Source organism: Caretta caretta, chromosome 24, assembly GCF_965140235.1.
Source record: "Caretta caretta isolate rCarCar2 chromosome 24, rCarCar1.hap1, whole genome shotgun sequence".
NCBI classification, from domain to species: Eukaryota; Metazoa; Chordata; order Testudines; family Cheloniidae; genus Caretta; species Caretta caretta.
In genome coordinates this window covers 440,257-467,444 of record NC_134229.1, presented here as the reverse complement: position 1 = coordinate 467,444, position 27,188 = coordinate 440,257, and the positions used below count along the sequence as shown (strand labels likewise).

General features: G+C 57.8%; 1 protein-coding gene across 2 annotated transcripts; it reads left to right on the top strand.

The window, feature by feature from the left end:
- The first annotated feature begins 608 nt into the window (after window positions 1-608).
- Window positions 609-25,933, top strand: HCN3 (hyperpolarization activated cyclic nucleotide gated potassium channel 3). 2 transcript variants are annotated; one of them, XM_075123058.1, is made up of 8 exons: window positions 609-1,432; window positions 10,872-11,301; window positions 11,524-11,685; window positions 13,005-13,223; window positions 13,631-13,777; window positions 13,898-14,138; window positions 20,500-20,664; window positions 21,289-25,933. In XM_075123058.1, the coding sequence occupies exons 1-8, from the start codon at window positions 1,029-1,031 to the stop codon at window positions 22,431-22,433; spliced, it is 2,913 nt and encodes a 970-aa protein (XP_074979159.1). In that variant the 5' UTR covers window positions 609-1,028; the 3' UTR covers window positions 22,434-25,933. The 2 variants fall into 2 exon arrangements, with proteins under 2 accessions (XP_074979159.1, XP_048684257.2); XM_048828300.2 differs by lacking the exon at window positions 609-1,432 and adding an exon at window positions 1,439-1,548.
- The last annotated feature ends 1,255 nt before the right edge of the window (window positions 25,934-27,188 follow it).

Sequence of the window (27,188 nt, the reverse complement as noted above, 5' to 3'; positions counted from 1 at the left end):
ACCTAAGGAAGTACTTCACACAATGCACCTGTGGAACTCATTGCCAGGGGATGTTCTTCAGGCCAAAAGTACAACTGGGTTCAGAAAAGACTGGACAAGTTCATGGGGACAGATCCATCAGTGTTTCTTACCCAAGATGAGCGGGGACCCAACCCCATGCTCTGGATGTCCCTAGCCTCTGACTTCAGAAGCTGGGACTGGAGAGGAGGGATGCCCTCTCTGTTCATTCCCTCCGAAGCCTCTGGCACGGGCAGGCAGGACACTGGGCTAGATGGACCATTGGTCTGACCTAGTGTGGCCAGTCTTATGGTCTTCTGTCCTAGGCCCAAGGGATGCCTTGGCCTGGGGGTGCAGGGAGGGACTGGGTTGGGGGGCAGGGCTCAGCCAAGCTTTCCCCTCCCCAGAATTGCAATAGGTGCTTTCACTGGGGTGTTTCAAGGACAAGGGATGGAAAGAGGTTTGTTTCTCACAGAAGGAAGCCGAGAGTCCCCTTCACGGAAAGTGCTCCCCGGCGGGGGCTGGGCGCCGCCCCCACGCTGCCCAGCAGGGGCGGGGCCCCACTCGGCACCTCCCCCCCGCTGCAGTCTCCGGGCTCCCGTCAGGGGGCAGCACGGGCCTAGCCGAGCCCCGGCTCGCCGCTGGCTGGGCCGAGCCGCCGCTGCCTGCCCGCGCTCCGGAGGATGGAGCTGCGGCTCCCCGAGCCCAGCTGACGTCTCCCCGCCTGGGCGTGTGCAACAGGCTCGCTCTGCCCCGCCGGCACCTGCCCTGGGGCGGCCATGGGGGAGCAGCGGCCGGCGGCCCCCGCGGCCCGCGGCTGAGCCCGGCTGCGGGGCAGGGAGCGGAGCGGAGCGGAGCGCCCCCCTCGGGGATCCCCGCGCCCCCGGCAGCGTCCCCCGCCGCGCCCCCGAGCTGCGGCCGCCTCCCACCCGCCGGCTCTGGCTGCGGCCAGCATGTGCCCAGGGGAGCCGGGCCGGGCGCCCGGGCAAGGGCGTTTGAAGGGAACCTGAGCAGGGCGCTTCCCCGGCAGGATGGAGGCAGCGCCGGGCACGGAGCCCCGGGACGGGGCGCGCAGGGCGCCGGGCGCCGAGCCGCGGGACAAGCCCCTGGTGCTGGACGGGGAGGCCCCCGGGCGCCCCGAGGGTAGCGCGGGCTCTGGGCCAGGCCAGCCGCCCCGCGCAGTAACCCCCGCGGGGGCGCCCGCCTCGCAGCCCGCGGCCGGCAAGGCGGAGGCGGCGGAGCAGATCCTGGCGGACGCCGAGGACCCCGCCGCGCTGGCCGGCACCTTCGTGCAGCGCCAGCTCGGGGCCATGCTGCAGCCCGCGGTCAACAAGTTCTCGCTGCGCATGTTTGGCAGCCACAAGGCGGTGGAGCTGGAGCAGCAGCGGGTGAAATCGGCCGGGTTCTGGATCATCCACCCCTACAGCGACTTCCGGTGAGAGGGGCCCCGGCACCTGCTAAGGACCACCTGCTAGCCGGCCACCCCTGACCCCATCCTCCCTAGCCAGCCGCCCAGTCTGCCCTACCCAGCCACCCCTACAGCGACTTCCGGTGAGAGGGGCCCCGGCACCTGCTAAGGACCACCTGCTAGCCGGCCACCCCTGACCCCATCCTCCCTAGCCAGCCGCCCAGTCTGGCCCTACCCAGCCACCCCTTCAGCGACTTCAGGTGAGAGGGGCCCTTGCCCCTCCTGACCCCAGCCAAGCCCCGGTCCTCCAGCTGATACTCAGGGCGGTCAGGTTGCATGCATCCCCGCCCATCCCCGTGCAAGGCTGTCTGCCCAGCTCCCCCACCATGTCCTCCCTTCTGCCAGCCTGGGGCTGGCGCTGTCCTGGGTGCTGACTGTGAGGCTGCAGGCTAAGCCTGGCCTTCCCCTGCTGGAGTGGGCCCTGCTCAGCCCCCGGGGTGGGTCCCGGTGGCTCATAGGTTGAGGTCTCAGTGGAGTGAGGGGGCTGCAGTCTGTCCTCCCTGTCCCCCATGGCCCATACCCTCTGCTCCTCCAGCGGTTGCTCCCTCACGCCATGAGCATCTGTCTTCTGTTTGTGCTGGTGCTCTGGGGCCTGCAGCCCCGGTCCCATTTTGCGGGGGAGGTGATGTGGGGCTAACCCGGATGCCAGGGTCCTCTCACCAGGCTGGGGCACCTGAGCCCTACAGCACTGGTAGGAGGCTAGGGGGTGACATCCCAGGGATGGCTGGGCAGTGAGCTAGGGCGGGGTGGGGGGGAAGGCTCTGTTCCCCAGGAAACCTGGAGGGGCCCTTCCTCAGCAGCTTGTGCTATTCCTACAAGCCAGGCACCAGGGTCCCTCCTCCCCAGACCACTCAGGAAGCTCAGTCTTGTCACCAGGGTCCCTCTACCTCCAGGTGGGAGCAGGGCAGCAGCTGTAGGGGAGCTGTAGGGGAGTTGGGGACTAAGAACTGACAGGACACAAATCCAATGCCATTCGCTTTGCTGTGCAGGAAGTTTCTATTTCCAAGTCCTCACTATCATGAGCCTTCCCTGCACCCAGACTCACCAGCATCACTGGGCCCACTGGGTTTTACCCCAAGGAGGCCACACCTAGAGTGGTCCCTCTGTTATTCTTGGGAACCCCTTTCAGGCAGGCCCGGTGTGACCCTGGGAGGCCAGCTGATCACCAGAATCAGAAACTCCCCTGCTGCCCAGAATTCACCCCCTGCCCCTTCTCCTTGGAAGGATTCCTGTCCCTGACTTTCCAGGGACGGGCTCTGTCCACCACATGGTTAGTCCTCCCCTCTTGCTCTACTCTCCAATAAGGCAGGGGCTAAAAGTAACATGCAGAGAGGCCAGGGGACTGACCGGGATGTGCTTCTGCTGCCCAGCAATCGTTCTGCTTTAGCATTTTCCAACCCTATAGAATCCCAGGCTAATTCCTCTGGCTGCAGGACATAGGGTATCCCACGCTCAGCCCTTGGGAGTGACTCAAACCCTCCTACTCCTGCAGTCCCAAGTGTTCCAGCAACCTCTCCCATAGCTCACTCATGCATCCATCTGAGCCTGGCAGTGCTTCGTGTATGGACAGGGCAGAGCTTCTAGGTAGCTGGGCCGAACCGACCTCACTCACCGGGCACCTGTGCACCCCCAACAGAGGAAGACTGATCCTTCTGTCTGCCTCTGAGTAGCCCTTCTCTCTTGCCAGTGGACTAGGAGCTGTTTTTAATTTGTGAATGTACTGAGGAGTCGCACCACATCCAAGGAGATTAACTCTCGTCCCAGCTCTAGCAGAAGGGGCGCCTGCAGAGCCCTCCCTCATCAGGAATGGCTCTGGCTGTGCAGGCTGGTGGTGGAGATGTGCTGGGAAGGGCAATGTGACCATTTAGCGCAGGGTGTGTGGCAAGAAGGTAGGCCTTGTGATGGCAGGTCCAGGCACACCATGTCCCTGGGATCTCCAGGGTGTTACTGGGATGTCTACGTGGTGGGAAGGAATTGGATGTCACAGCGTTGTTGAGTCACATAGGATGGACTTTCTCTATGGGGGATGAAGATGCAAGACGTTAATTTCTAGTGGAAAATTATGCCACGGTCACTGTGACCCAGCACAAGACTAGCACCTGAGTCCCGTTGTAAAACTGAAAGTAGCCTGCTCACATGTAGGTGTAACCAGGGGTCCCCCTGCAGAGCCAGGCAATGCCCGGAGGCCCTGATTCTCATTGATGCTAAGGATCCTTTACACTGCTCCAGCAGAATGCGAAGGGCCATACAGCAGCCATGTGTTACATCTGCACCCCTGTAAGGGCCTCAGCGTAAGTGAGAAGGCCCCACGTTTACAAGCTGCAGCTTCTGTGAAGTCATGTTCCCTGCAGCTCTGCCTGGTGAAGGTGACAGGGTGACATGCAGAGGGGCTGGTAGGTAGCTGTCCAGGTTGGATTACGCTGATGTTGTTTATTATCTGCATTATGGTAGCAGCTGAGACCAATCGAGATCATGGCCTCATTGTGCTGGGCGCTACCTGACACAGAATAAAAGACGGGCTTTGCCCTAAAGAGCTTACAAGGTAAATCTGAGACAAGAGGCTCCAGGTGGGTTTGGGCAGTCAGCAGGAGGGGACTGGGAGAGGAAGGACAAGGTTAGCTCAGTGAGCTTGTGTATGGCATTTGTCAGGGGCCAATGAGCTGGGGCAGATGACATTAACCGCTCCATAGCCAGAGTCCTTCAGGGCTGGCACTCCTAGCAAAGTACTAATCAGAGGAAAGCTCTTGACTGCAGCTGGAAAGTCCCCAGAGTCGTGGCTTGGAAAGGGTTAACCCAGCGTACAGCGTGGCCCCCAGAGAGGCATTAGTGACCAGCGCTAATCCTCAGCTTCTGACTGTTGGTTTCTCCTGTTAGGGAAATTTGGGGCCCCACCACTGTTAGCTCTCCAAAGCCTCTTTCTCCCTGCAGGAGGCTGGACTGTCCGTGAACTGAGTTGGCACCTGACTGTGCACCCTAGATACCGGGGGAGCTCTCTGGCTCTGACTTTAATTTGTTCCTTTAACCTATTCTTGGCTACAGCGCCAGAGACACCTCACGTCCATACGGACACTGGTCATGAGGGCTGGGTACAGTTCTGCTCGTCACAGGGAGAGCGGGAGTGTGAGCTGGCTAGGTTACAGCAGAGAGAGGAGGAAAAGAGCCACATGGGGCTGGGAGGAAGGAGCAAAACTGCCCTTGATTTCTTCCTGTGAATGATTGTGGACTCCTCCATTACTCAGGGCCTGTCATGAGGGTCCTGCGTGGTGGAGAGGGGAAGGGGGATGTGTGTACCTGTGATGGGGTGTCAGAGTATGTTTGTCGCACTCTGTGGGCCTGTCTGAGCCTGGCTCCCTCTCTATGTAGCTTGCCAGAGGATGTTGTGAAGGCCAAGACTATAACAGGGTTCAAAAAAAGAACTAGATCAGTTCATGGAGGATCGGTCCCTCAATGGCTGTTAGCCAGGATGGGCAGGGATGGGCTTCCTAGCCTCTGTTTGCCAGAAGCTGGGAATGAGTGACAGCGGATGGATCACTTGGTGATTCCCTGTTCTGTTCGTTTCCTCTGGGGCACCTGGCACTGACCACTGTCGGAAGATAGGACACTGGGCTAGATGGACCCTTGGTCTGACCCAGTCTGGCCGTTCTTATGTTGTGCTTGTGCAGAGCGCTGGGTTGTGTGTTTTTTCCCTGGCATGTGCAGGTGGAGTCCTTGGCATGGTCAAACCCTCCAGAGCAATCGTCTGTGCCAATTGCTGGTCTACCAGCCAGGTTCAGCAGGTGGAATCCAAGCCCGTTGGTTTCAGGATGGTCCCCCCTGCATGGGGCGCACAGGCCCAGTCGCTGGTGTCCTTGTCTTCCAAGTCTCTGCTGCCAGGCAAGGGCTTTTTTGAAGTTCTGGTCCTTGGTTTTTGAGCAGAGCCCTTCCCTCCACCATGAGCATCATGTGACACTTACACTGGGCCCTTGGCTGGAGTTCTCCTGAGCAGGAAGCATTGTTCCCTCAGACGGTTGGGAGATGGGCCCTGCCCTGCGTTAGAGGCTGGGGCAGGCTGCGGTATGGGAGAGACTGACGAGGTTAGGAGTGTTTGGTTAGAGAGGGGCTGGATAAGATGGTGGCAGCAAAGCAAGAGTTTTACAACACGATGGATGTGATGCTGCATGTCAGCCAGGCCCCTCCCTATCTCCGTGTAGCACAAGAGCAAAGGACCAGGCAATGAAACTCAAAGGCAGCAAACTCCAAATTGATCCAAGGAAATATTTTTCATGCAGTATGTGATTAACCCATGGAGCTCACTGACACAAGAGCTCACTGAGGTTTAGCAAGATTAAAAAAGGTCAGACATTTCTGTGGAGAATGAGAACATCCACAGCCCCACTTGAGTGTGTTTAGAGAGAGAATTTTAGGGTGTAATCCAACCTCTAAAAGAGTCTATTATGGGGGTTCTTCCCCCTTCCTTTGAAGTATCTGGCCACTGTCAAAGAGAAGAGTGGGGTGGATGGGTCTTCTGGCGGTGTCTCTGGGGGATTAATCTCTCTCTCCACTTCCCTCCTGGTGTCTGTCTCAGGGAGGAGCTAGTTTGGGTTTCTTTTCTTTCCCCCGTTCTGAATGTGGCGTTGACGTAGGACACGGTTGCCCCACAGAGAAATCTCCTCCATGCCTGAGAGGCAGCCATTGTGTGGGATGAAATTACACAGCCAGCTACTCTCGGGCATTCAGGTGGGGGAGCCAGAGCATGTCAGGACAGAGGCAGAAGAGAGATGTGCGAGGGGCACTGGCGAAGGGCTCTGCCAGCGGAGGGGTGAAGCTCTCTCACTGTGTTAGCCCCTGGCTACTGGCCAGTCTTGTTCTGCACCTCCCCCGAGGCTAGGGTGTTGACAGAACCTTCCAGAACCAGCAGTGTTCTCAGCGCATTCCCCATCTCGCAGTGGGGACCCCCCCACCAGCACACGGCCCAAGAGCTGAATAAAAGCAATAGTGGGGGGATGCTTGTCCCGCTGGAGACCAGCCCAATGGGGGCAGGACGTGGCTGGAGGGAGCTGGAGTCCCAGCCACATTGACAGGGGCTACCTGCAAGACGGTTTCTGTCATGGACTCCCTGGCTTTCCAGGGAAGAAAGGGCTTTGGGGAGGCATGCAGGTGGCAGCAGCCAGGAACTGAAATGAATAAACTAGCAGCAGAGGTCGAAGGCCACACTCAGGGGCAGGGCTCTGCCTGCCTGGGGCAGAGTGTTTAGAACCTGTCCTTCTGTACTCATACCACTTGCTGCTTGTTCCTCCTCAATAAAAGACTTGCTCGAACCAAAGGTCCCTTTAGATCCTCTCAGAGCCTTTGCCTGGATCCCAGCCATATTCCGAGCCTGGCTCTGGAACTGCGAATGCGGCACTCCTGCTTGGTTGATTGGTGCTGTGGTGGCACCTAAAGACCATAACCAAGATCATGGCCCCATTGTGCCAGGTGCTGCCCAGACACAACATGAGAGACTGTCCCTGCCCCAGAGCCCCTGCAATCTGAATGGACCCGACACACGGGCTGAGAAGAGAAACAGAGGCCCTGACCAAAGCCACCCTGCAGATCAGTGGCAGAGCTGGGGTCTCCTGAGGCCCAGCGCTGTACCCAGAAGTCTCTTCTCTGCTGATGCTGGCCTTTCCCCTCAGTGGCTCAGAGCTCCACCTGAGAGATTCACTGGAAGAGGCAGCATCTTCTTATACCTGGTTTTAAATATTTTTTGTAAGGGCTGAAGCCAAGGCCCTGGGGAAGGTCAGGGCAGGAACCCATTAAGCCAGGCCGGCCCCCTGTGGAGGTCACAGCCTGCAAAGCCTGATGCATCCATGTGCCTGCAGAGGCCTGGATTCTAGTCTCTTCCCCAGAGCAGCTTGGCTTTGCAGAGTAAATTCATCTGGCACCGGGCCACCTCTCCAAGGTGAGTTAGTGGGGCTGTAGCACATGGTGGGAGGTGAGTCCAGCAGGGGAAAAACCAGGCTGAGAATTGCAGGAACCTCCCATCTCCAAAATCCAGAGCACAGCCCAAGATGCCCAGGCACAAAATTGGTGCTATAGGAGATACAGGGTCTCCCCTCTGCCCAGCGCAGAGCACGCTCTGCAGCATCAACTGCCAGAATGCTAACCACTCCCTCTGGCACCCGAGGAGCACCGTGCCCAGGCCTGGGTGGGACGCAGCAAGGGGTGTCACTCTCCCGACTAGTGCGGCTCTTTGGCCCTGTGGCTTGTGCCGCTTCCTCTCACCCATCTCCTGGGCAGCGGGTTGCCCTCTGGCACGGGGAGGGCGCTGGCTGCAGACACCCCTCAGCCCAACAGAGGGACGGCAGGAAGGTGTATCTCCTGTAGCCCTCAGCCCCCATCTCTGCCTGCATGGCCACACTGTGCTCAGTACCCCAGCCTCTTCATGGCTCTGACCATGAGGCAGGCTTTGGGAACCCACACTCACCCTGACCCAGAGGGTGCTGCAGGGCCCCCCTTCCTGGCCCCGGAGCCCTGCCCCTCCCATCCTACTTGTGTAACTAGAGAGCTTATTCTAAACCCTGTAAGCCCCTGTGGGCAGTAATAAGGATAAGCCCCTGCCCCCCATCAATGCTCAGGGGCACTCTGGAGGGCCAGAGCCAGAATTCCCGGGGAGGAAAGAACCTGGGACCCCCTGTGCTTGGCCACTTGTGCCTGGGCACTTCAGCAAAAGCAAATTGCCCTGAAGCGCAGAAGCGGAACCCAGTGGGGACTCTTTTATCCTCCCCCTCCCTCCAACCTACCCCCAGCTACACCCACGGGCTACACCCTCGAGCTCCCTCCTGGAAGTTAGGGCTGGCACAATAGGCGCGCGGGGTGCTAGGGAAGAGGGAATTTTAATCCTTGAGCTTCAACCCCATGATCTCAGACAGAAAGGGACAGAATCCATCACCTGAGCTGCAACCCCAGCTCTGACACCGCTTCCCTGGGTGCAAGTCCCATCCCCCCTCTGGGCTCAATCTGCCCATCCATGACCCTGATCCGCCTGCCTGGTGGGTGCCTGAGGTGCCAGGAGTGAAGGTTTGCACGGGGATGCTGGGAGGTGTAATCTCTTTACTCCTTGCTGTTGGGTAAAGCACCACCAGGGAGGGTCTCCGTACCCTGCCTCTTCATCCACGGGAGGGATCTCCTCTCCCCGGGCTGCCAGGACTCAGCCTGACACCCTCCCCAGGGGGAAGAGTTGGTTTCCACAGGGGCTCTCCATAAGGCCCCCACTCTCGATAGCCTAGGCATCATCTTTGAACCTGAGCTCTCCTCTTCCTCCTTCACCGTCAGAACTGGCCATCACCATCTCAGCAACACTTCCTGGGGCCTTGCCTCCCCCTTCCTGGACTCCTCCCCCCGGCCTTCAGCCCCTTTCACGGGGACTATTGCAACTCTCTTCTGCCAGGCTCTCCAAGCTCTGGTCAGCAGCATGGGCACAGCGAGGTTACCCCTTCGCCACTCCACCCTCTCCCTTCTGGGTCAGAATCACCCTCGCTGTTTTCAGAGCCTAGCCCAGGGCTAGGGAAGGGATCTGGCCCACCTGTTCCTCGTTAATAGCTGCACCAAAGACAGCCGGGCTCTATACAGATCTGCTCTCTTGTGAAGAGGAGAAGGCAGGAGATGGGAGAGGACGCTGGGGCAATGGCTGTGATGAGCAGGGGGAAGGGTTTGGGCCTGGAGGCTGCTGTAAGCAGATGGAAAAGGCCTGGGAACTCCTGTGGAGACGAAGAGCAGGGCAAGACGCCAGGTGGAGAGGGAGGCCAGCCCCCACGATGGGGTGGTGGGGGTGGTGGAGGATACATACTCCTTGTGGAGTTACTGAATGAAAGGGAAACTGAGGCAGGGTGCTACAGAGCCACCCAAGGCCATCAGATGCACTTGGCAGGTAACCAGTGCTGTTACAGAGCCCCTCAGACGCTGGGTCTCTGTTCTCTTCTCACCAAGCTTTGGCTGTCTTGTGCCTTCATGGATCTCCCCACTGTTGGGGCAAGAACTTCCCCCTCCACAGCTCGTACCACCAGGCTCAGCCACCCTATCCCTTGCTGCCTCAGCAGCTCCTCGGCTCCTTTCATAGCCATCTGGAGCCTTCTCTCTCTCCTTCCCTGCCACTGTGCTAATTCCTCTCCCCTTGGGATCTCGGGCTGGGTGCAGACTCAGCCCCTCTGTGCTCTGGTTGTTTGGGGGCACAAAGGTTGGGATTAGAGCTGTCTGGCCTGGCGTGTTGTGTCGCCCCCACAGATGGCTGGCGAGCTGCAGCTTGGAATGACAAGCTGCTCTCAGCCCTCCCAGGTGGAGAGACAAATGGGGAGAAGTGTGTGTGCACGCACGTGTGCATCCGGTCTCTATATCTGTTTGGGGCATGGGCAGAGGGAGGAGGGTATGTGTCCGTGTCCATGCATGCACATCCGGTCTCTATATCTGTTTGGGGTATGGGCAGTGGGAGGAGGATATGTGTCCGTGTCCATGCATGCGCATCCGGTCTCTATATCTGTTTGGGGCATGGGCAGAGGGAGGAGGGTATGTGTCCGTGTCCATGCATGCACATCCGGTCTCTATATCTGTTTGGGGCATGGGCAGAGGGAGGAGGGTATGTGTCCGTGTCCATGCATGCACATCCGGTCTCTATATCTGTTTGGGGCATGGGCAGAGGGAGGAGGGTATGTGTCCGTGTCCATGCATGCACATCCGGTCTCTATATCTGTTTGGGGCATGGGCAGAGGGAGGAGGGTATGTGTCCGTGTCCATGCATGCACATCCGGTCTCTATATCTGTTTGGGGCATGTGCACGCAATCTTCAGGGGGTTTATAGAGTCCAAGGCCAGAAGGGACCTTGCTGATCAGCAAGTCTGACATCCTGTGTCACGTAGGACATGGGACTTCCCCAAATCGGTTCCTGTTGGATCTACAGCCCATTTTTTTAATTTGAGTATTTCTGGTGATGGAGAATCCCCCACAGCTCTGGGTAAATTGTCCCAATGGTTAATTACTCTCACTCTTAAACATTTGCACTTTATTTCCAGACTGAATCTGTCTCGTTTCAACTTCCAGCTGTTGGCTCGTGTTAGACTTTTGTCTGCTAGACTGAAGAGCCTGTGATCAAATATCTTGTTCCCCAGGAAGGTACTTACAGACTGTGAGCAAATCACCCCTTAAACTTCTCTCTAAACAGATGGAGCTCTGTCACTGTAAGGCAGGTTTTCATGCCCGTTCATCATTCTCATGGCTCTTCTCTGAACCCTCTCCAGTTTAAACTGATCCAATTTGTCATGCAGGTTTAGCTACTAGAAGGAAGTTTTCATTCTTTCCCTCTCTTTCTCCTTCCCTGGCTCCATTCCCCATCTCCTTTCTCATTCCCCTGCTCCTCTGTCCTCTGCTTCGTGCCCGCTCTCCGTTCCTCCCGCAGGTTTTACTGGGACCTCATCATGCTGCTGCTGATGGTGGGGAACCTGATCATCCTGCCCGTAGGCATCACCTTTTTCAAGGATGAGAACACACCGCCCTGGATTGTCTTCAACGTGCTCTCGGACACCTTCTTCCTGGCTGACCTGGTGTTGAACTTCCGCACGGGCATCGTGGTGGAGGACAACACGGAGATCATCCTGGACCCGCACACCATCAAGATGAAGTACCTGAAGAGCTGGTTCCTGGTCGATTTCATCTCCTCCATACCCGTGGATTACATCTTCCTCATCGTCGACCTGGAGACTCAGGTGGACTCCGACGTCTACAAGACGGCGCGGGCCCTGCGCATTGTGCGCTTCACCAAGATCCTCAGCCTGCTCCGCCTTCTGCGCCTGTCCCGCCTCATCCGCTACATTCACCAGTGGGAGGAGGTGGGATCGCCAGGGGAAAAGCGTTTGGGGGTCCCTGCCTGGAGGGATCAAGGGGGGCTTCAGAACCCCTGGCCAGGGGAGGGGCATTTTGTGGACCTGTGGCTGGGAGGGGCTTTGGGGGGGGTTAAGGGGCATTTGGGGGCTCCCTGTCCCCCGCTGCGAGTACCTGGAGAAGAGAGCTGGCTTTTCACAGTCTTTCTCCTGGCTTATCCCCTTGCTCAGATTTTCCACATGACCTACGACCTGGCCAGCGCCGTGGTGCGGATCTTTAACCTCATCGGCATGATGCTGCTGCTGTGCCACTGGGACGGCTGCCTGCAGTTCCTGGTGCCCATGCTGCAGGATTTCCCTGCGGACTGCTGGGTCGCCATCAATCACATGGTGGTGAGCACCCCGCCCGGCTCTTCTGCTCTGAAGCCTGAGATCCCCAGGCTCTCCGTGTCTCCCTGAATTTGCTGTCCACTGGGGTGGGGCCGTCGGGCTCCAGCCTGTCCCTTCCTTGTGGTCTCTGCTCTCCTCAGCACCTGTCATCCCATTCTGGTTTAAGAGACCCCTGCGGCAGAGCGGTGCCATCCACTGCCCTGGTGCTTGTCGTGGGACATAAGGAGCAAATCCTTTACTTTACAAGGCAATTGGTTAAAACCATCCCCCATCCCAGACTGTCGCCACAGAGCTGTATTCCTGTGGGCTCCCGGAGGAGCGGTGCCCAGGAGCAGGCTGGTTGGGGCAAGGGGGGAATCCCTGGCCAGGGCCATGGGCTCTGTGCAGAATCCCAGTCTCCACTGTGGCCATGACACATGCACTGTGTCACTCACTGTTAACAATGAATGTGCTGGAAGGCAGATCCCCTCCCACCTGGCTCAGCGGCCATGGGCTGCATGGGGTCAGTGAGGGCAGAATTTGACCTCCCTGCCCCTGTCCCCAGGCCAGGCTGGCCCTGCAGGGCTAACAGGAAAACTGCCTTTGTGGGGGTTGATCTCCTGAGTGAGAGACTGGGGCAGTTTGCAGAGCCGGGCTGCAGTCTGTGTAACGGGGATCGTGGCGTGTGCATGGGGTCGGGGAGGCTTAGTGTTTATAAAGGGATAGGCAGGTGATAAATAAACCTTATGCTGATGGCTCCAGCCTGGGAGACCTCACGGACCAGACCATCATGCATGTTCCAGGCTGGGAGCATCCCCTGGCACACACGTTGCTACACGCAGACTCTTACACACACCCATGTGCACACTCTTAACCTGTGCTAATTACCCATGCACACATGTGCTGTCCAGCGGGGGGCTGATGGCGATCCCGGAGTCTGATTGCAGCCCCACTGGCATCAGTCAGACAGGGGAATCTCTCAGTCTGGGATTGTCCCTGCTGCAGCACATCTCTGCCACTAATTAAATCCGACAAACAAGGGAAATCCCTCCCACCAGCTGCCAAGAGACAGCAGGCAGTGGGGGCTCCTGCTGCCTCCCTGGGCGCTGGGCTGGGGGCAAACCTCTGGTCCTTAGATCAGCCCAGAAGCTGCCGCACCCTGGGGAACGGGGCCCTGCCCCGGGGTGTGAGGCCACAGACCTGTTCCCCTGCTGGTTGGGAGTTCACATTTCCCCCACCCTGGGGTGGGAGATACAAAGAGGCTGCAAAGTCAAAGAAATGCCTGGCTACAGTGGCAGGAGTTAGCCCGGCTGCAGCCTGCTCAGGTGCCCTCCTGTCTGCAGAATGACTCCTGGGGGAAGCAGTACTCCCATGCCTTGTTTAAGGCCATGAGCCACATGCTCTGCATTGGGTACGGCCAGCAGGCTCCGGAGGGGATGACCGACGTCTGGCTCACCATGCTCAGCATGATTGTGGGTGCCACCTGCTACGCCATGTTCATTGGCCACGCCACTGCCCTGATCCAGTCGCTGGACTCCTCCCGCCGGCAGTACCAGGAGAAGGTGAGTGCACTGGGGGGAGTGAAGCAGGCCCCAAAGCTTAGGCAGGGTGGTAAGGGGCAGGCCTTGAGGCAAGCAGGGGAGGAGATGGGCTGGTGCTGTGGGTGCAGGGGAGATCGGGCCTGGGTATGAGCTGGGAATGAACAGATACTTGTGTCACTAAACACTGCCTGACCCATGCCGCTCCTTACCAGCTTCTTCCCTGGTTCTATTACTGTGTCGGCACAGCTGGCCCAGGGCTGCCTGGTTCCAGGCCTTCGGAGGCTGCCTGGCACCACGCTGCACTCTTCACTCTTGCCCTGGGGCTCAGGCCTCAGGCATGGGCCCCCTCCCACCCACCTATGGAGCCCCTGCCCTTCCCATCTGGGTGTTTCCAGCCCTGGCATGACTGTTTCTGTCTCTCCCTCCAGTACAAGCAAGTGGAGCAGTACATGTCATTCCACAAGCTGCCCGGGGACACACGCCAGCGGATCCACGAGTACTATGAGCACCGCTACCAGGGCAAGATGTTCGATGAGGAGAACATCCTGGGGGAGCTGAGTGAGCCTCTCAAAGAGGTAGGGAGTCCTGGAGCCAGGGGCAGCCCCGTTGCCCCCTCTGGGTGGTGATCGCTGGCGGGTTGCTGCTCTCAAAGGGGTATATTGCTTCCAAGTGACCCTCTGCTGCCCTCCTCCCAGGAAATCATCAACTTTAACTGCCGGAACCTGGTGGCCAATATGCCGCTGTTCGCCAACGCCGACCCCAACTTTGTGACAGCTATGCTGACCAAGCTGCGCTTCGAGGTTTTCCAGCCTGGGGACTTCATCATCCGTGAGGGCACCGTGGGCAAGAAGATGTACTTCATCCAGCATGGCGTGGTCAGCATCCTCACCAAGGGCAACAAGGAGACCAAGCTGTCCGACGGCTCCTACTTCGGGGGTGAGGCTGGGCTGGGAGAGGAAGGAAACAGCCATGCAACTCCCCAGATGGGAGGGGGCATCTGTGGCTCAGGGGGCTGGGATGAAGATGTGACGGGATCCACAGGGTGCAGCCTGGGACCGTGGGACCTCTGTGCCCCCTTAACTCTCTCCAGCCTGGGCTGTCTCTCACAGTGCCTTGCTAGTGACCAGCAGCGAACCCCTCCAGGTGCTGTGATCACTCAGCACAGTCGCACGTGGAGCCCCACAGCCAGCTAGATTGCATGAATTCTCCCAGAGCCACTCGCGAATCAGACAAGGAAAGGCACCAGCCCGTTCCCCCCAGCTGCCAGCACTGTACCTCAGGAATATACCGTCTTGCACTGCTCAAGACGAGCAATGCAGATTTATTAATTGGTTCACCACTTCATCAATGGAAAGTGAACACACACCAACCTTTGCAAACCTGAGCACACACTTCAGGCAAACTCATTGGTAAAGATAAACAGTTAAACAAATCTATGGACTACAAAAGATAGATTTTCAGTGGTATTAAGTGACAGGCAAAATTTCAGAGTTAGTTACCAAAAGAAAAGAAAATATAAGCAGTCTAAACTCTCAACCCTATTAGACTGGGCAACATCTAGATAAAGCAGTTTTTCTCAGCCCACTGGATATTGCAGTTCATAGTACTCAGATTTCACCCTTGAAATCTGGGCCAGTCTCCTCTGTTGGAGTCTTAAGTCTTCTTGTTGCTTGCAGCATAGGTGGGGGAGGAGAAAAGGTGAAGCATGGGCCCCTGTGTCCTGTTTTATACCCTCAGTCCCATGTGCTTGGAGAATACAAGGCCAGGCATGTCTCATGGGCATTGCTGAGGCCCCAGGCAAGGTTGAGCAATTCCCCTGGTGTGGCCTTATGCAGGTGAGTTATTGAATTGTAGCTCCCTGGCTGGACAATGGCTGGTGCTGGTTGTTTGACACCCACCCGGGAGTTGGTCACTTTCCTTGCTGTTGTCTCTGGGGGGCTAATATCTGGCTGATTCCCCAATTTACAGCATGTTTTACACCCTACAACACAATTCTCACAACTTAATATGCATTAATGATACACATCTATAGATAGAAAAATGACTTTCACTACATCAGAACCTTTTCCCTGATACCTCTCTCAGCCTGCTTTATATGCAAGATCACAATCAAGTATAAAGGAGGGGTGTCACGGAGTCCCCAGGTTCTCTCTCCAGCTCTGGGAAGGCAGTGGGGGTAAGAATGGGGGAGGAGTGGCTGGGAGCCAGGACTCCTGGGTTCTCTCCCCAGCTCTGGGAAGGCAGTGGGGGTAAGAATGGGGGAGGAGCCAGGACTCCTGGGCTCTCTCCCCAGCTCTGCGGGGGAAGGGGAGTGCTGTCTAGTGGTTAGAGCAAGCTGTGGCCATGCCGCACAGAACTCCTGGGTTCTGTTTCCAACTCTGTAAGTGGCTGTTGCGTTGCCTGGGATTGGTCCTTTCCGCTCTTCGTGCTTCAGTTTCATTCAGCTCACAAGCTCCTGTAACATAAGAGGCACTAGACAAGGTAACTGTCACGGAGTCCCTGGGCGATGCTCTGGAACTGCTCCCCATGAAGTCAGTCAGGACTCTGGGGTAGTCGCCTTTCTGTGAGCAGCCTGTCTTCAGGACACACAGCTCACACAGCTTCCACCTTCCTGGGTCTGACCTCAGAGCATTCAGCATCCTCTGCCCCTCCGTGCGCTTCCCCCAGCGAGTCCGCTCAGGCGGGGCTCCTGGGGAAGCCAGAGGGTCCTGCACCCCAACTTCGCAGTCGGACGTGACTCTCAGCCAGCCAGTAAAACAGAAGGTTTATTAGACGACAGGAACATGGTCTAAAACAGAGCTTGCAGGTGCAGAGAACGGGACCCCTCAGCTGGGTCCATTCTGGGGGGCAGTGAGCCAGACAACCACGTCTGCACTTCACTCCATGTCCCAGCCAGCCCCAAACTGAAAACCCCTCCAGCCCCTCCTCCTCTGGGCTTTGTTCCTTTCCCGGGCCAGGTGGTCACCTGATTCCTTTGTTCTCCAACCCTTCAGCTCTCACCTTGCAGGGGGGGAAGGGCCCAGGCCATCAGTTGCCAGGAAACAGGGTGTCGGCCATTCTCTGTGTCCAGATCCCTGCACACACCTGCCCTCTAGGGCTCTGCAATGATCATACACCCTTACCCCACCACCTAGATACTTAAGAACTGCATAGGGGAAACTGAGGCACCCCCACACTATTCAGAGGAAACATTAAGAACAGGCCCACTTCGTCACATCTCTCCCCCCTCCGAGATCGAACTGAGCGGGGTCACTTTACCCGGTGACCTGGGGAAGTTTGAAGCCACCAATGTTCCCATGGATGCCCCAGCATCTCTCCCGTTCCTTGGTAGGAGTTACACCAGGCCCTTCCAGTTTCACGCCCTCCCTTAGGTCGGGGGTGGTCGATAGCACTAGCAGGCTGCATGTGGGAAGGTTTCTGCAGCCCATGCCCTTTGGCCACCCCAAAACCCCAGGGGGTCAAACTGGGATTGGGTTTTCTCCCAGAGCTCCAGTCTGGAGGGCTGCAATTCGGGCTCTCTTGGTTAAGGGCCCCCATCTTGACCTGGGCCACATACTGTTCACTTACAGAACTAGCATGGAGACATCCCTTTCCCAACAACCTTGTCTCCCCAACAAGCTGGCCAAACACAGCCACTTGGTTATAGGACGGTATACCTTTCTTAATAGCTTTCACTCCATCTGAGACCTTCTCAAAGCTCTCCACACTGGATCTTTCAACAGGAAAGTCAGTGGATCCATTCACAACAGAAAATTTCTGGCTGTTAGGAACTGAAACTTTCTTGATTAAATCACTTTCACACCCTTCAGTGGCAGTAAACTGCTTGCAAAGACTCCATGAGGATTCCTTTCCCGAGGGCTTTTCTATGCAACAATTCACCCCCTCCCAGAAATTCTGCTCTTACCCTCTTTACCTAGGGCTTGCTCTAGGGGAACACTTTCCTGAGCAACTACAGACTCTTTCTGGGTCTCCCTTACATCCAGAATCACCTCTGGCCCATCAGGCGGATTCCTACACAATTCCCTTTCATGCAAACTTACAGACTTCCTAGATAAAAGGTTAGAAGCATTCTCCTTCCCTTTGCCACACACAAGTTCAGGAATCTTTTCCTTCTTGCTACAGGTTTCCACACCCTCAGTAGGTTCCACAATCACATCACCTTCCTGCTCTCCTTGTGCCCTGGCTAGGATCTCACCCTGATTAGACAGAGTTGCTACACCCTTTCCAACAACACACTAGCAACAGGCAAAATACAAGCACCAGAATTGTCTGGTCTCGGGGATTTTACATAGACCCTAACTGGATGCGACCTAGTTACAGGGCCATTCTCCCGAGCAGACAGAAACTTAGGACCCTTCCCTTCCTGGGCTTTAGCTGAATCCAGAACCAGCTCTGAGACAACTGCATGACCCTCAACCATCACAGGCTGAAAGGCCCCTTCTGTCTGCTCCACAGACCAAGAAGAGCCGGACACACTTTCTCCTTTACCAGACACACAGGTTGGGATCTCATTCCCTTTGTCCCAGCACACAAGGCTGGTCACAGACAACTGCTTGGAGATCAGGGTAGCTCCCTCCATAGGCAAGTCAATACCCCTGACAGACAGAGACCCATTTCCTTCACTGTCCCAATTCTCCACCCAGCTAACAGGTAAGGTCCAGGGACTCTCATCTTCCACTCTCCTCGCCTTCCCACCCTGCTGACTGGACACAGCCATCAGCTCACAAGGCTGCCTAGGCTCATCCAAACTTCCCTTACCAAGCACCTTGCCACTCCCCACAGATCCCCTGCCCTGCCTGTGTCTCCCCCCACTCAGCTGGGGTCTCAGCTCCCACTGTGCTCAGCACTGCCCTTGCTGTCCCAGTGGGGGCAGGCCACTGCTTTCCTCACTGCATCAGAGCCAGCGAGAGTCCCCAGTCTGGTGTGCAAGGGGGCAGGGAGCATCTCTCTGTCCCACCGAGTCCCAGGGGTCTGGTTACAGGCAGGCAGGTAGCCTGAGCCTAGCGGCTCCTCCCTGCTGCCAGCCAGGTCATCTGCATTTTCACTGACCATTTCCCTCTCCACCGATTGGTTCCCTGGATTCAAATTCAAACCCTCGGCAGTTACAGGAGCAGGGCCTGGATCCTGTCCCAAAGAGACACAGTCACCCCACAACAGGGTCTCGCAGCTGGTGTCCTGGGGCACCCCAACGGCCAGCCAGCCCCACCCCTCCTGGGTCTGCACAGGGATCTGGGCCATAGGCAGGGCGAGGGGCTTCGTCCCTGGGACCCTCACCCAGCTCACACAGGCCCTCAGCCTCTGAGGCTGCACCACCCAGGGTCTGACACCAGTTCTCTCTGTCCCAGGATCTCGCCACCCCAGGAATGTCTCCCCATTGACCATCCCCTTCCGCTCCCACTGGGGGTCCGAGGGGCCTGACCCCAGGGAACTCCACACAGACATATAGGTTGGGGTCAGGAGTGGGAGCCTGTCCACCTCCCCACCCATCTGGCTGATGGAGTCTGTGGCCTTGGGACCCAGCAAGGGAGCTAGACACCGGGGTTTTCCGCAGGGTCCCCCTGGTTCAGATCTCCAGCCTGCTCAAAGGCAGTGAGGTGGGCATCCACACCCCCCCCCTTAACTAGGGGCAGCAATTTAGTCTCGAGGTTCCCTGCGGAACTGGCCCCCCAGGATCTATCCCCACTCACCCCGGGGAGGTCCCCTCGGCCTCTCCGCCCCACCACCGCCAGTTCATCCTGCTGCTGCTTCTGCAGCTCTTTCTCGGGCTCTCGCTGTCTCCCACGGTCCTCTTGCTCTCTCAGACTCCGCTCCAATCCCGTCCGTCTCGATCCCCCGATGGGGAACCCGATCGTGAAGACCCCCGTCTGGTCGGGGACAGGAGTCTTGGCGATGCCTGGCTCCCGCTCCAGCTGCTCCCAGATCCTGCTATAGCCCCAGTTGGGGTCAGGAATCTGTTCCTTAGAGCGGTCATCCTCCTCCAGCTGCACGATTAACTCTGCTTTGGTGAACTTTCCAACGCTCAACCCTCTCTTTCTGCACAGGATTACAATGTCCTTCTTAAGGAGACGGTGACAGGCCATCACTCCGCTCCTCCCAAGTTGTTGTGGACTCACAGGCCCGTGTGTTCTCAGCTCCCCACGGTTTCCAGGGAGAACCCCTAGTGTGCCAGCCCTTCTCGAGGTCACCACCTCTTTGCCAGGGTCGAGCTGCAGACTCCTCCGCCCCTTGGACTGCTTGCTGCAATCCCCAGGGGAACCCTGCTACTGCACAGTCCTTCTCGCTGGTCACACACTCCCAGGGGTTAACCGCCCCCCGAAACCGCTCCTCTCTGAGCCTTCAGCAGGCCTAGTCCTCGGCAATCCCCCTTCGTGTTACTGCTCCCCAGTCACTTACTGCAGGAAGCGCCATCCACGGGGTGCAGTACATCCCACCGCTGCCACCAGTTGTCACGGAGTCCCTGGGCGATGCTCTGGAACTGCTCCCCATGAAGTCAGTCAGGACTCTGGGGTAGTCGCCTTTCTGTGAGCAGCCTGTCTTCAGGACACACAGCTCACACAGCTTCCACCTTCCTGGGTCTGACCTCAGAGCATTCAGCATCCTCTGCCCCTCCGTGCGCTTCCCCCAGCGAGTCCGCTCAGGCGGGGCTCCTGGGGAAGCCAGAGGGTCCTGCACCCCAACTTCGCAGTCGGACGTGACTCTCAGCCAGCCAGTAAAACAGAAGGTTTATTAGACGACAGGAACATGGTCTAAAACAGAGCTTGCAGGTGCAGAGAACGGGACCCCTCAGCTGGGTCCATTCTGGGGGGCAGTGAGCCAGACAACCACGTCTGCACTTCACTCCATGTCCCAGCCAGCCCCAAACTGAAAACCCCTCCAGCCCCTCCTCCTCTGGGCTTTGTTCCTTTCCCGGGCCAGGTGGTCACCTGATTCCTTTGTTCTCCAACCCTTCAGCTCTCACCTTGCAGGGGGGGAAGGGCCCAGGCCATCAGTTGCCAGGAAACAGGGTGTCGGCCATTCTCTGTGTCCAGATCCCTGCACACACCTGCCCTCTAGGGCTCTGCAATGATCATACACCCTTACCCCACCACCTAGATACTTAAGAACTGCATAGGGGAAACTGAGGCACCCCCACACTATTCAGAGGAAACATTAAGAACAGGCCCACTTCGTCACAGTAACCATCTCCCCTTCTCTGGCTGCCAGAGCAGGGAGTAAAGACGCGGCCTGCGGCAGCTTTAGGGATCAATGCCAGCAGGGAGGTGACCGTAGGCATGATGCCGAGCTCTGTGTCCCACAGAGATCTGCTTGCTGACGCGGGGGAGGCGGACAGCCAGCGTGCGTGCCGACACCTATTGCCGCCTATACTCACTCTCGGTGGATAACTTCAACGAGGTGCTGGAGGAGCACCCCATGATGCGTAGGGCCTTTGAGACCGTGGCCATGGACCGCCTGGACCGCATCGGTGAGGGACCGCCCACCCCAGTGCATGCCAGCCACCCCCACGAATCTCCTTGCTCCCAAGCAGCTGCTGCCCTGGCACGTACCCCCAACTCCCCGACTGCCTTCCCCTGTCCTTGGGCCCCTAATGTCAGGGACATTTCTTTCCCTGCCTCCTCTGGGGCTGGGCTGGGCAGCCCTGCTCTGGGATTTCCTCTCTCTCCCCAGTAGGAGGTAAGGGGACCTGCTATATGGCATTGCTTTTGTTCACAAGGAGGGTCTATATGTTACCTCCCACACCCCAAGCTCAGCCACCTCTCACTGCCTCCCCCTTGCAGTCCTTACTGGTGAGGGCCGACCTGACTAGCTGCTGGCCCTGGGGGCAAATGGGACCCAAGGGCACCAGGTCTACGCCCTTCTCACATAGCCTTAGAGAGACACTCAGCCAAGAAAATCGCTAGTGTCAGCATAACCCTCTGGTAGGAGCAGGGAGCCAGGACTCCTGGGTTCTATCCCCCCGCTCCTCACCCTCCCCATCTGTAAGATGGTGGGGATGCTCCTAGCTGCCTGTTTCTCCCATGGTGCCCCTGGCCCTGGGGCACAGCTCAGGCAAGTGTTGGTGACCCTGTGTCTTCTCTCTGCGCCTCAGGTAAGAAGAACTCCATCCTCCTGCGCAAGCGAGCAGAGCACAGCTCAGGGGCCATGAACAATGAGATGATCCAGCAGATCGTCAAGCATGACCGGGATATGGCCCACAACATCCAGGACCTGCAGCAGATGGCGGTGGGCCGGGAGTTGAGTGGCAAGCCGGTGATCTGGGAGCCCCTGGTGCATGCGCCACTGCAAACGGCAGCTGCCACCACCAACGTGGCCATTGCCTTGACTCACCAGCAGAGCCTGCAGGCCCACATCTTCCTGCCACCCTCCTCCATCTCCAGCCCGCTCTCGCCTGAGGCCACCCTGCTCACCAGGCAAGCGCGCAGGTCCCAGCCCAGCCTGGGGGGCTCCCGGCCCTCCTCAGTGAGCTCCCCATCCAGTATACAGCCCCACCTGCAGACGCCTGCAGCCAACTCCCCTTCATCCCCTATGGTCCAGTCCCAGTCGCCTCTGGAAAGCGGGGGGCCGAAGGCCGGACACGTGGGACTGCCACAGCCAAGGCTGGTGCAGAAGGGGGAGCCCCTGGCAATAGCAAAGCAGCCCCTTACGGGCTCCCAACCCCAGCTCTCCAAGTCCCGAGGCACCTCAGTTTCCACGTCACTTCTCCAGCAGCCAGCAGGGGGTCCGTCCCCCAGCTCTGAGCAGGTGCTCCCAGCAGGGAGAACTCTCCACTACAGCCTGTCCCGAGCCACCGGCTCCCACATCTCGCTGCTGATGCAGCCGCAGCAGCTGGTGAAGCACAGGAGCATCCAGGGCCTACCTATTGGGAGGCTCACACAGGACATCCGGCTCCTGTCAGCGTCTCAGCCATCCCTCCCCAATAAAGTCACCCAGCAAGCAGACGGGAGCTCCTCCCATCAGGGCAGGAAGTCAGCAGGGAACCTGGCTCACAGGTCATCTCCCTCGGTAGCTGGACTCCTCACCAAGCCACCCCCTGGGGTTCCAGGTCAGCCAGCACACCCGCAGCAGATGCCTTCCGGATCTTTAGTCCAATCCAGCCGGCCCGTGAGTGGAGCGTCCACGCCGCAGTCTCCCGTCTCCACACCCAGGCATGCGGCAGGCCCCTCCCGCAAGGGCTCCGTGGCGTTCAGCCCTGAGGTGGAAAGTGGGAAGCCCAAACTCCCGTCCAACATGTGAGAGCCCAGCGCTGTAGCCAAGCGTGGGGGAGGGAGAGGAGTGGACTCTCTGGAGAGCTGTGCTCCTGGGGCTGTGTCTGACATGGGGCTGGGGCAGGGAGAAAGGGGGACAGCCTCCCCCAAAGCCCCCACCCAGGGCTGAGGCTGAGTGGGCAAGGAGAGGAGATGGCCAGGGGTGACCACCTACCACAGACACGGACTCTGCTTGAGTCATGTGCCTGGCTGCAGGGCAGGCTCTGCCTTGGGGTCACTCTGGGATACTCCTGACTCCACTGACGACAGGAAGCCTCTTCTGCACCCCACAGCAAGGGGGCAGGGGGGCCATGGGCTGGGCTGAGTCCATCAGTGCTGTCTTCACTTTGTCTCTCCCGGGGACACAAACCTTGCTATGGGGCCCTGCCCCATCCCCTCATTCCACCCCCTCCCAAGGGGCCCAGCCCCTGCCCTGAAGGGCATAGGCCCCACCGCAGTGAGCAGCGTCAGGAAGGCACTCGGGGGCTCCTCCCACTCATGTTTCTCTGTTAGGAAATTCTCCCAGCCCCCAGATGCGTCCCCACAATGGCCCGCTTGAAGCCTTTGCCCTGTAGGGGAGGCAGGGTGAGGGGGATAGGGCCAGAGCCCCAGGATAAGGCCTTTCCCCTCACCCACAGCCGGGGACAGAGTGGGGGAGATGGACCCCATGGAGAGGCCTTTGCACTGGGGGGTCAGAGCGGGAGGAGATGGGGGGTTCCTGAGAGCCTGGAATCCCCCTCACTCCAGCTTCCAAGCCTCTGTACCCACAGTAGGACACCTGGGGCCCCATGGCACTGCCTACCATGGCCAACCCAGGAAGCCAAGATGAATCCATCCAGCATCCTGTGGTCCCAGGCAGCTCCGAGTCCCCAGGACTCCAGGTGTCTCCCCTCTCTCCCTCTTATCCCCAGCTGGTCTAGTCTGAGAGGCCACACAGATCCTCATACATGTGGCCTTTGTCCCCAGAGGCCTGGCAAGTCACTGCTGGTTGTGAACACATCTCAGCTGCCCCATCTCTCCCATAGAGTAACTTTAAATGTGTGAAGCTGGAGCTCATGCGAATTCGTCTAGCCCTAGAGAACCCAGTTCCCTGGGGAAGGGAGGCACGGGGAGCAGGCATGTCTCATCCCCCACCCCTCCGATCACCTGGTCTTTATAGTCAGATGGTCCCTGTAGAAAGGGGCCGTGGGCTAGGGCTGTCCTGGCTGTAACGGTCTGGGCTGGATTTGAGCTGGTGGGTTCCCTTGACCTCACAGCTCCTGGCCTGCCCTGGGGTCGAGGAGGCTAACTCTGAGGACATAGGCCCAGTGCTGGCTGCCCTGAGGGGCTTGTTCACGGTATCCGTGGGTTGTCAGGAGAAGATTAATCAACTCCCCTCAGTGTAAGGAGCCAGGCCTGGAAATGCAAAAGCTGCATAGAAATGTCCCCAGATCCCCCAGGGCCTATGCTGGGTTGCCAAAGGTGATGTGTGTTCCCATGAGACAGGCTCTGATGGATGTTCTGGGAGCCCTGGGGCAGCCAGACCCAGGGATCTGACTAAAGGGCCTCCTTGGCTGGGTCTTGTCCCCTCACTGTACTGAGGCAGGGAGCACAGGCTAAGGGCAGGGGCTGTAGTTCAGGGCTCTCAGCATCACACCGAGATGTGCATTTCTCACTGGGTGTATTCTTAGCAGAACAGACTGTTTTCTGCTCCCCTCTTGTGGGAAGGGACTTGGAAAGAGTTTTGCTACCTCTGCTCTTGACTGCTAGCTCCTGCACCCCTGGAGGGTCTTGGAGAGCTGGGCCAGGGGGTTTCTCTCCTCTTACCTTGCAGGCTGGTGCCCCATTGCCTGGGGTTAGTCTGAGTGAGCAGCACTGTCCCAGGGAGTTCAGTGTAAGGGGAAGGGTTGGTCCTCACCCCCTGTCTATGGTCAAGTCTTGCTAAAGACCCACCCCCAGTTTCTGGAAGTCAGTCCAAGATGTTCTTCATCAGCATTAAAGTGACTCCAGGGAGATTGCAAAGGAGATGCTCACACTCCCCCTCCCCCTCCCCATGCCGGTCAGTCACGCCCCTGTCACTGTCTGAATCTCAGCTCAAAGCAATGTTGCTTCCTTCACTTGTAGCCTCCCCATGGGGAGGATTCTGCGTCCCTGTACAGAAGGGTTGGGATTTCCGGGGAGTCTCCCGGCTCAGCCCGAGCTGCCCCTCTCCAGGAACCAGTAGTTAGCAATGTGTGTGCGAGTCGTGGCTCTGCTAAGCAGCTGAATTCTGCTGATGGTGTTGCTTTCGGGTCCAAACGTGTTACTGATTCGGGTTAGAGTAGTGCCCCCCCCCCAAACTCTGCTGTGCTGTATAGCTTCTTCTTTCCACTACCAGAGTCAGGAAAATTGTTCCTTGTCGTCCCTGCTCTGGGAGCACTGACAGTGTCAGCAATATGAAGCTCAGCCCTGTAGGTACCTGTGCTAGAGGCGATAGACCCAGCCATGGCTAGGCACGGTGTTGGGCTAGGGTTTCTTTTCATAGAATATTTCTTAAAGGTAAGTTGTTCAGTTCTTCTCTCCATTCGTATTTTGGGATGTTGGGACCAGAGTCTTCACTGCAGGACGAGGAGGGGGAGCTCAGCCCTTGGCGGAGTTCAGTCCAGTGGGAATCACTTGGATGCCTGTATTGGAGGGAGTATTCAGCACTGCCTTCTTCTCATGGACTTGAGTGTCCTTTTCCTCTGTCCCTGCCTCCCCCCGCCACTTGGCCCCGTGTGTCTGTCCCAGCAGCTCCTCTAGAAGGGGCCTGCAGTCAGGTCGCTTAGATTCAAACATTCCAGGATCTTCTTGTTTACACTACGTAATGTAGAGACATTTGTAGCAATTGTGGTAGGATTCCATTGAAAGGAAGAGTGCTGAGGTGTGGGCTGGCCCAGGTGGCAGCTGCAGAGCTGTGGCCCTCCTTCCACAGCGCCTTGACCCTTTCTGGTCTTTCCAGAGAGGAAACCGTGCTCTGTGCGGCTGTGTCACCCTGCGGCTCTTCCCCTGCAGGTTTCCCGTCATTGCTAACCCCGGGCAGCCCTGCTACTGAGCGTGCCAGTGTTCACGGTGCTCTGGGTAACCCCCAGCACAGTACCACTGTGCTGCCCGGCCTTGTTCTAAGCAAGGTTACAAACACGGCAGCTGTGTCTGTTTGTGTCACCCCAAGGAGGTGGGGGAGGGCTAGATGCAGCAGGACATAGCTTCTGCCCTAGAGAGAGGCTGTCACTCCCGCCCATATTAGCAACAGGGGGAATCAGGCTGGGGGAGAGGCCACAGTAGAAGCACCCTGCGTGTGTGTGTGTGTGTGTGTGCGTGTGCGTGCACGTGTGTGCAAGTCTAGTCACCAAAGACCATGATCCTTCACTCTTGCACTCACAGCAGTCGATGTACAGAGCTTGTAGTTTTCATATTGCAGAGACTTTAAAAGCGTTTTTCAATTTTCAGTCGTTGTACATAACAGATTTAAATAATAAAGAGTGACTCCAAGCTGGCATCTAACTGCACCTCTGTCAATAAAGCAGCTGCGGCCCAGTGAAATGCTACCCACCCATCACCTGCGGCTGGGGTTAGAAAAGCCCCTAGCCCCTGCTCTTCAGCAGTCACAGCTCTAGATGTCCTCCCGCCCGTGACTTCTTTGGTCATGGTGCCTATTAGTGACAACAGGCCAGAGGGAAGGCAGCCCCCTTGTGCCCTTTGCTCAGGCAATACCTGTGCAGGAACCTTGGTGCTGGCAGTTCAGAGTCTGCCTTGCTCTCTGGGGCAGTTCAGGGTAATTCTCAAAGCCCTTCAACCCTGATGAAATTGTAATGGTGCCTGGGCTCGTCCAGGGACTGCAATGAAACCGGACAATGCTGCTTCCCAAGACCAATGGCAAAGCAAAATCTAGCTACTGGGAGAGGATTGTAGATGGGGGTGGCGGAAAAATTGTATCCCCCGAGCCCTCATTGGAGCCAGGAAGCTGTGCGGCAGAGGGGCAGGCAAGGCCAAAAAGAGAGACCGAGAGAGATGGGGACAGAAGCTGGGCTCTCCCTGAGATTTCAGTGGGGCCTTGATAGGCCAGCACAGTTGTTTTGGACAGGAGGCACTGCAGAGGAGAAGGCTCTCACCACACAGAGAGGAGGCAGCCAATGTTAGCTGAACAGAGGGAGCTGGGGGAAGGGGCGGCTTGACTGGGGTAAGTCTGTGGTGGATTTTTAAAACAAGGATAGCGTACTGAGTCAGCAGTTTGCACTTGGCCCCCCACTTCCATCCTAGGAGCCGAGAGGAGGGTTTGGCTGCATCGTACCCCCACACATCACCCACTCCCCAACGGGCAGCAAACACTCCCCCACAGACACAGCGGCAGCAGCTGGGACACCACCACCCCCCGCTTTATTTTGGGATTAGTATTTAATCTTTAGAATCTTTCTTCCATTTATTAACTGGGGGGAGGGAGGGTTGATAGTGCCTGATTGCAGCTTGGACTTTAGGCATTAAGCAGATTAAATCAAGGTCACACAGGGCACAATGGGCTGTTGCTGGGGATCCAGGCACCCCTGCAGCCAACGAACATTTCTGCAGGGAACAGAACCCTCTGCGGCGTGTGCAGCATCCAGCCAAAACCCAAGGCAAGCCCCATGGCCCTGCCCTGGGGTATAGATCTGAGCCCATCCACAGGCAGCTGCTGCAGCCTTACAGTATCCCACTAGCCAGTTCAAGATGGGGAAAAGCAGAAGGAGTGACCTCAAAGTAGTGCCCAGCT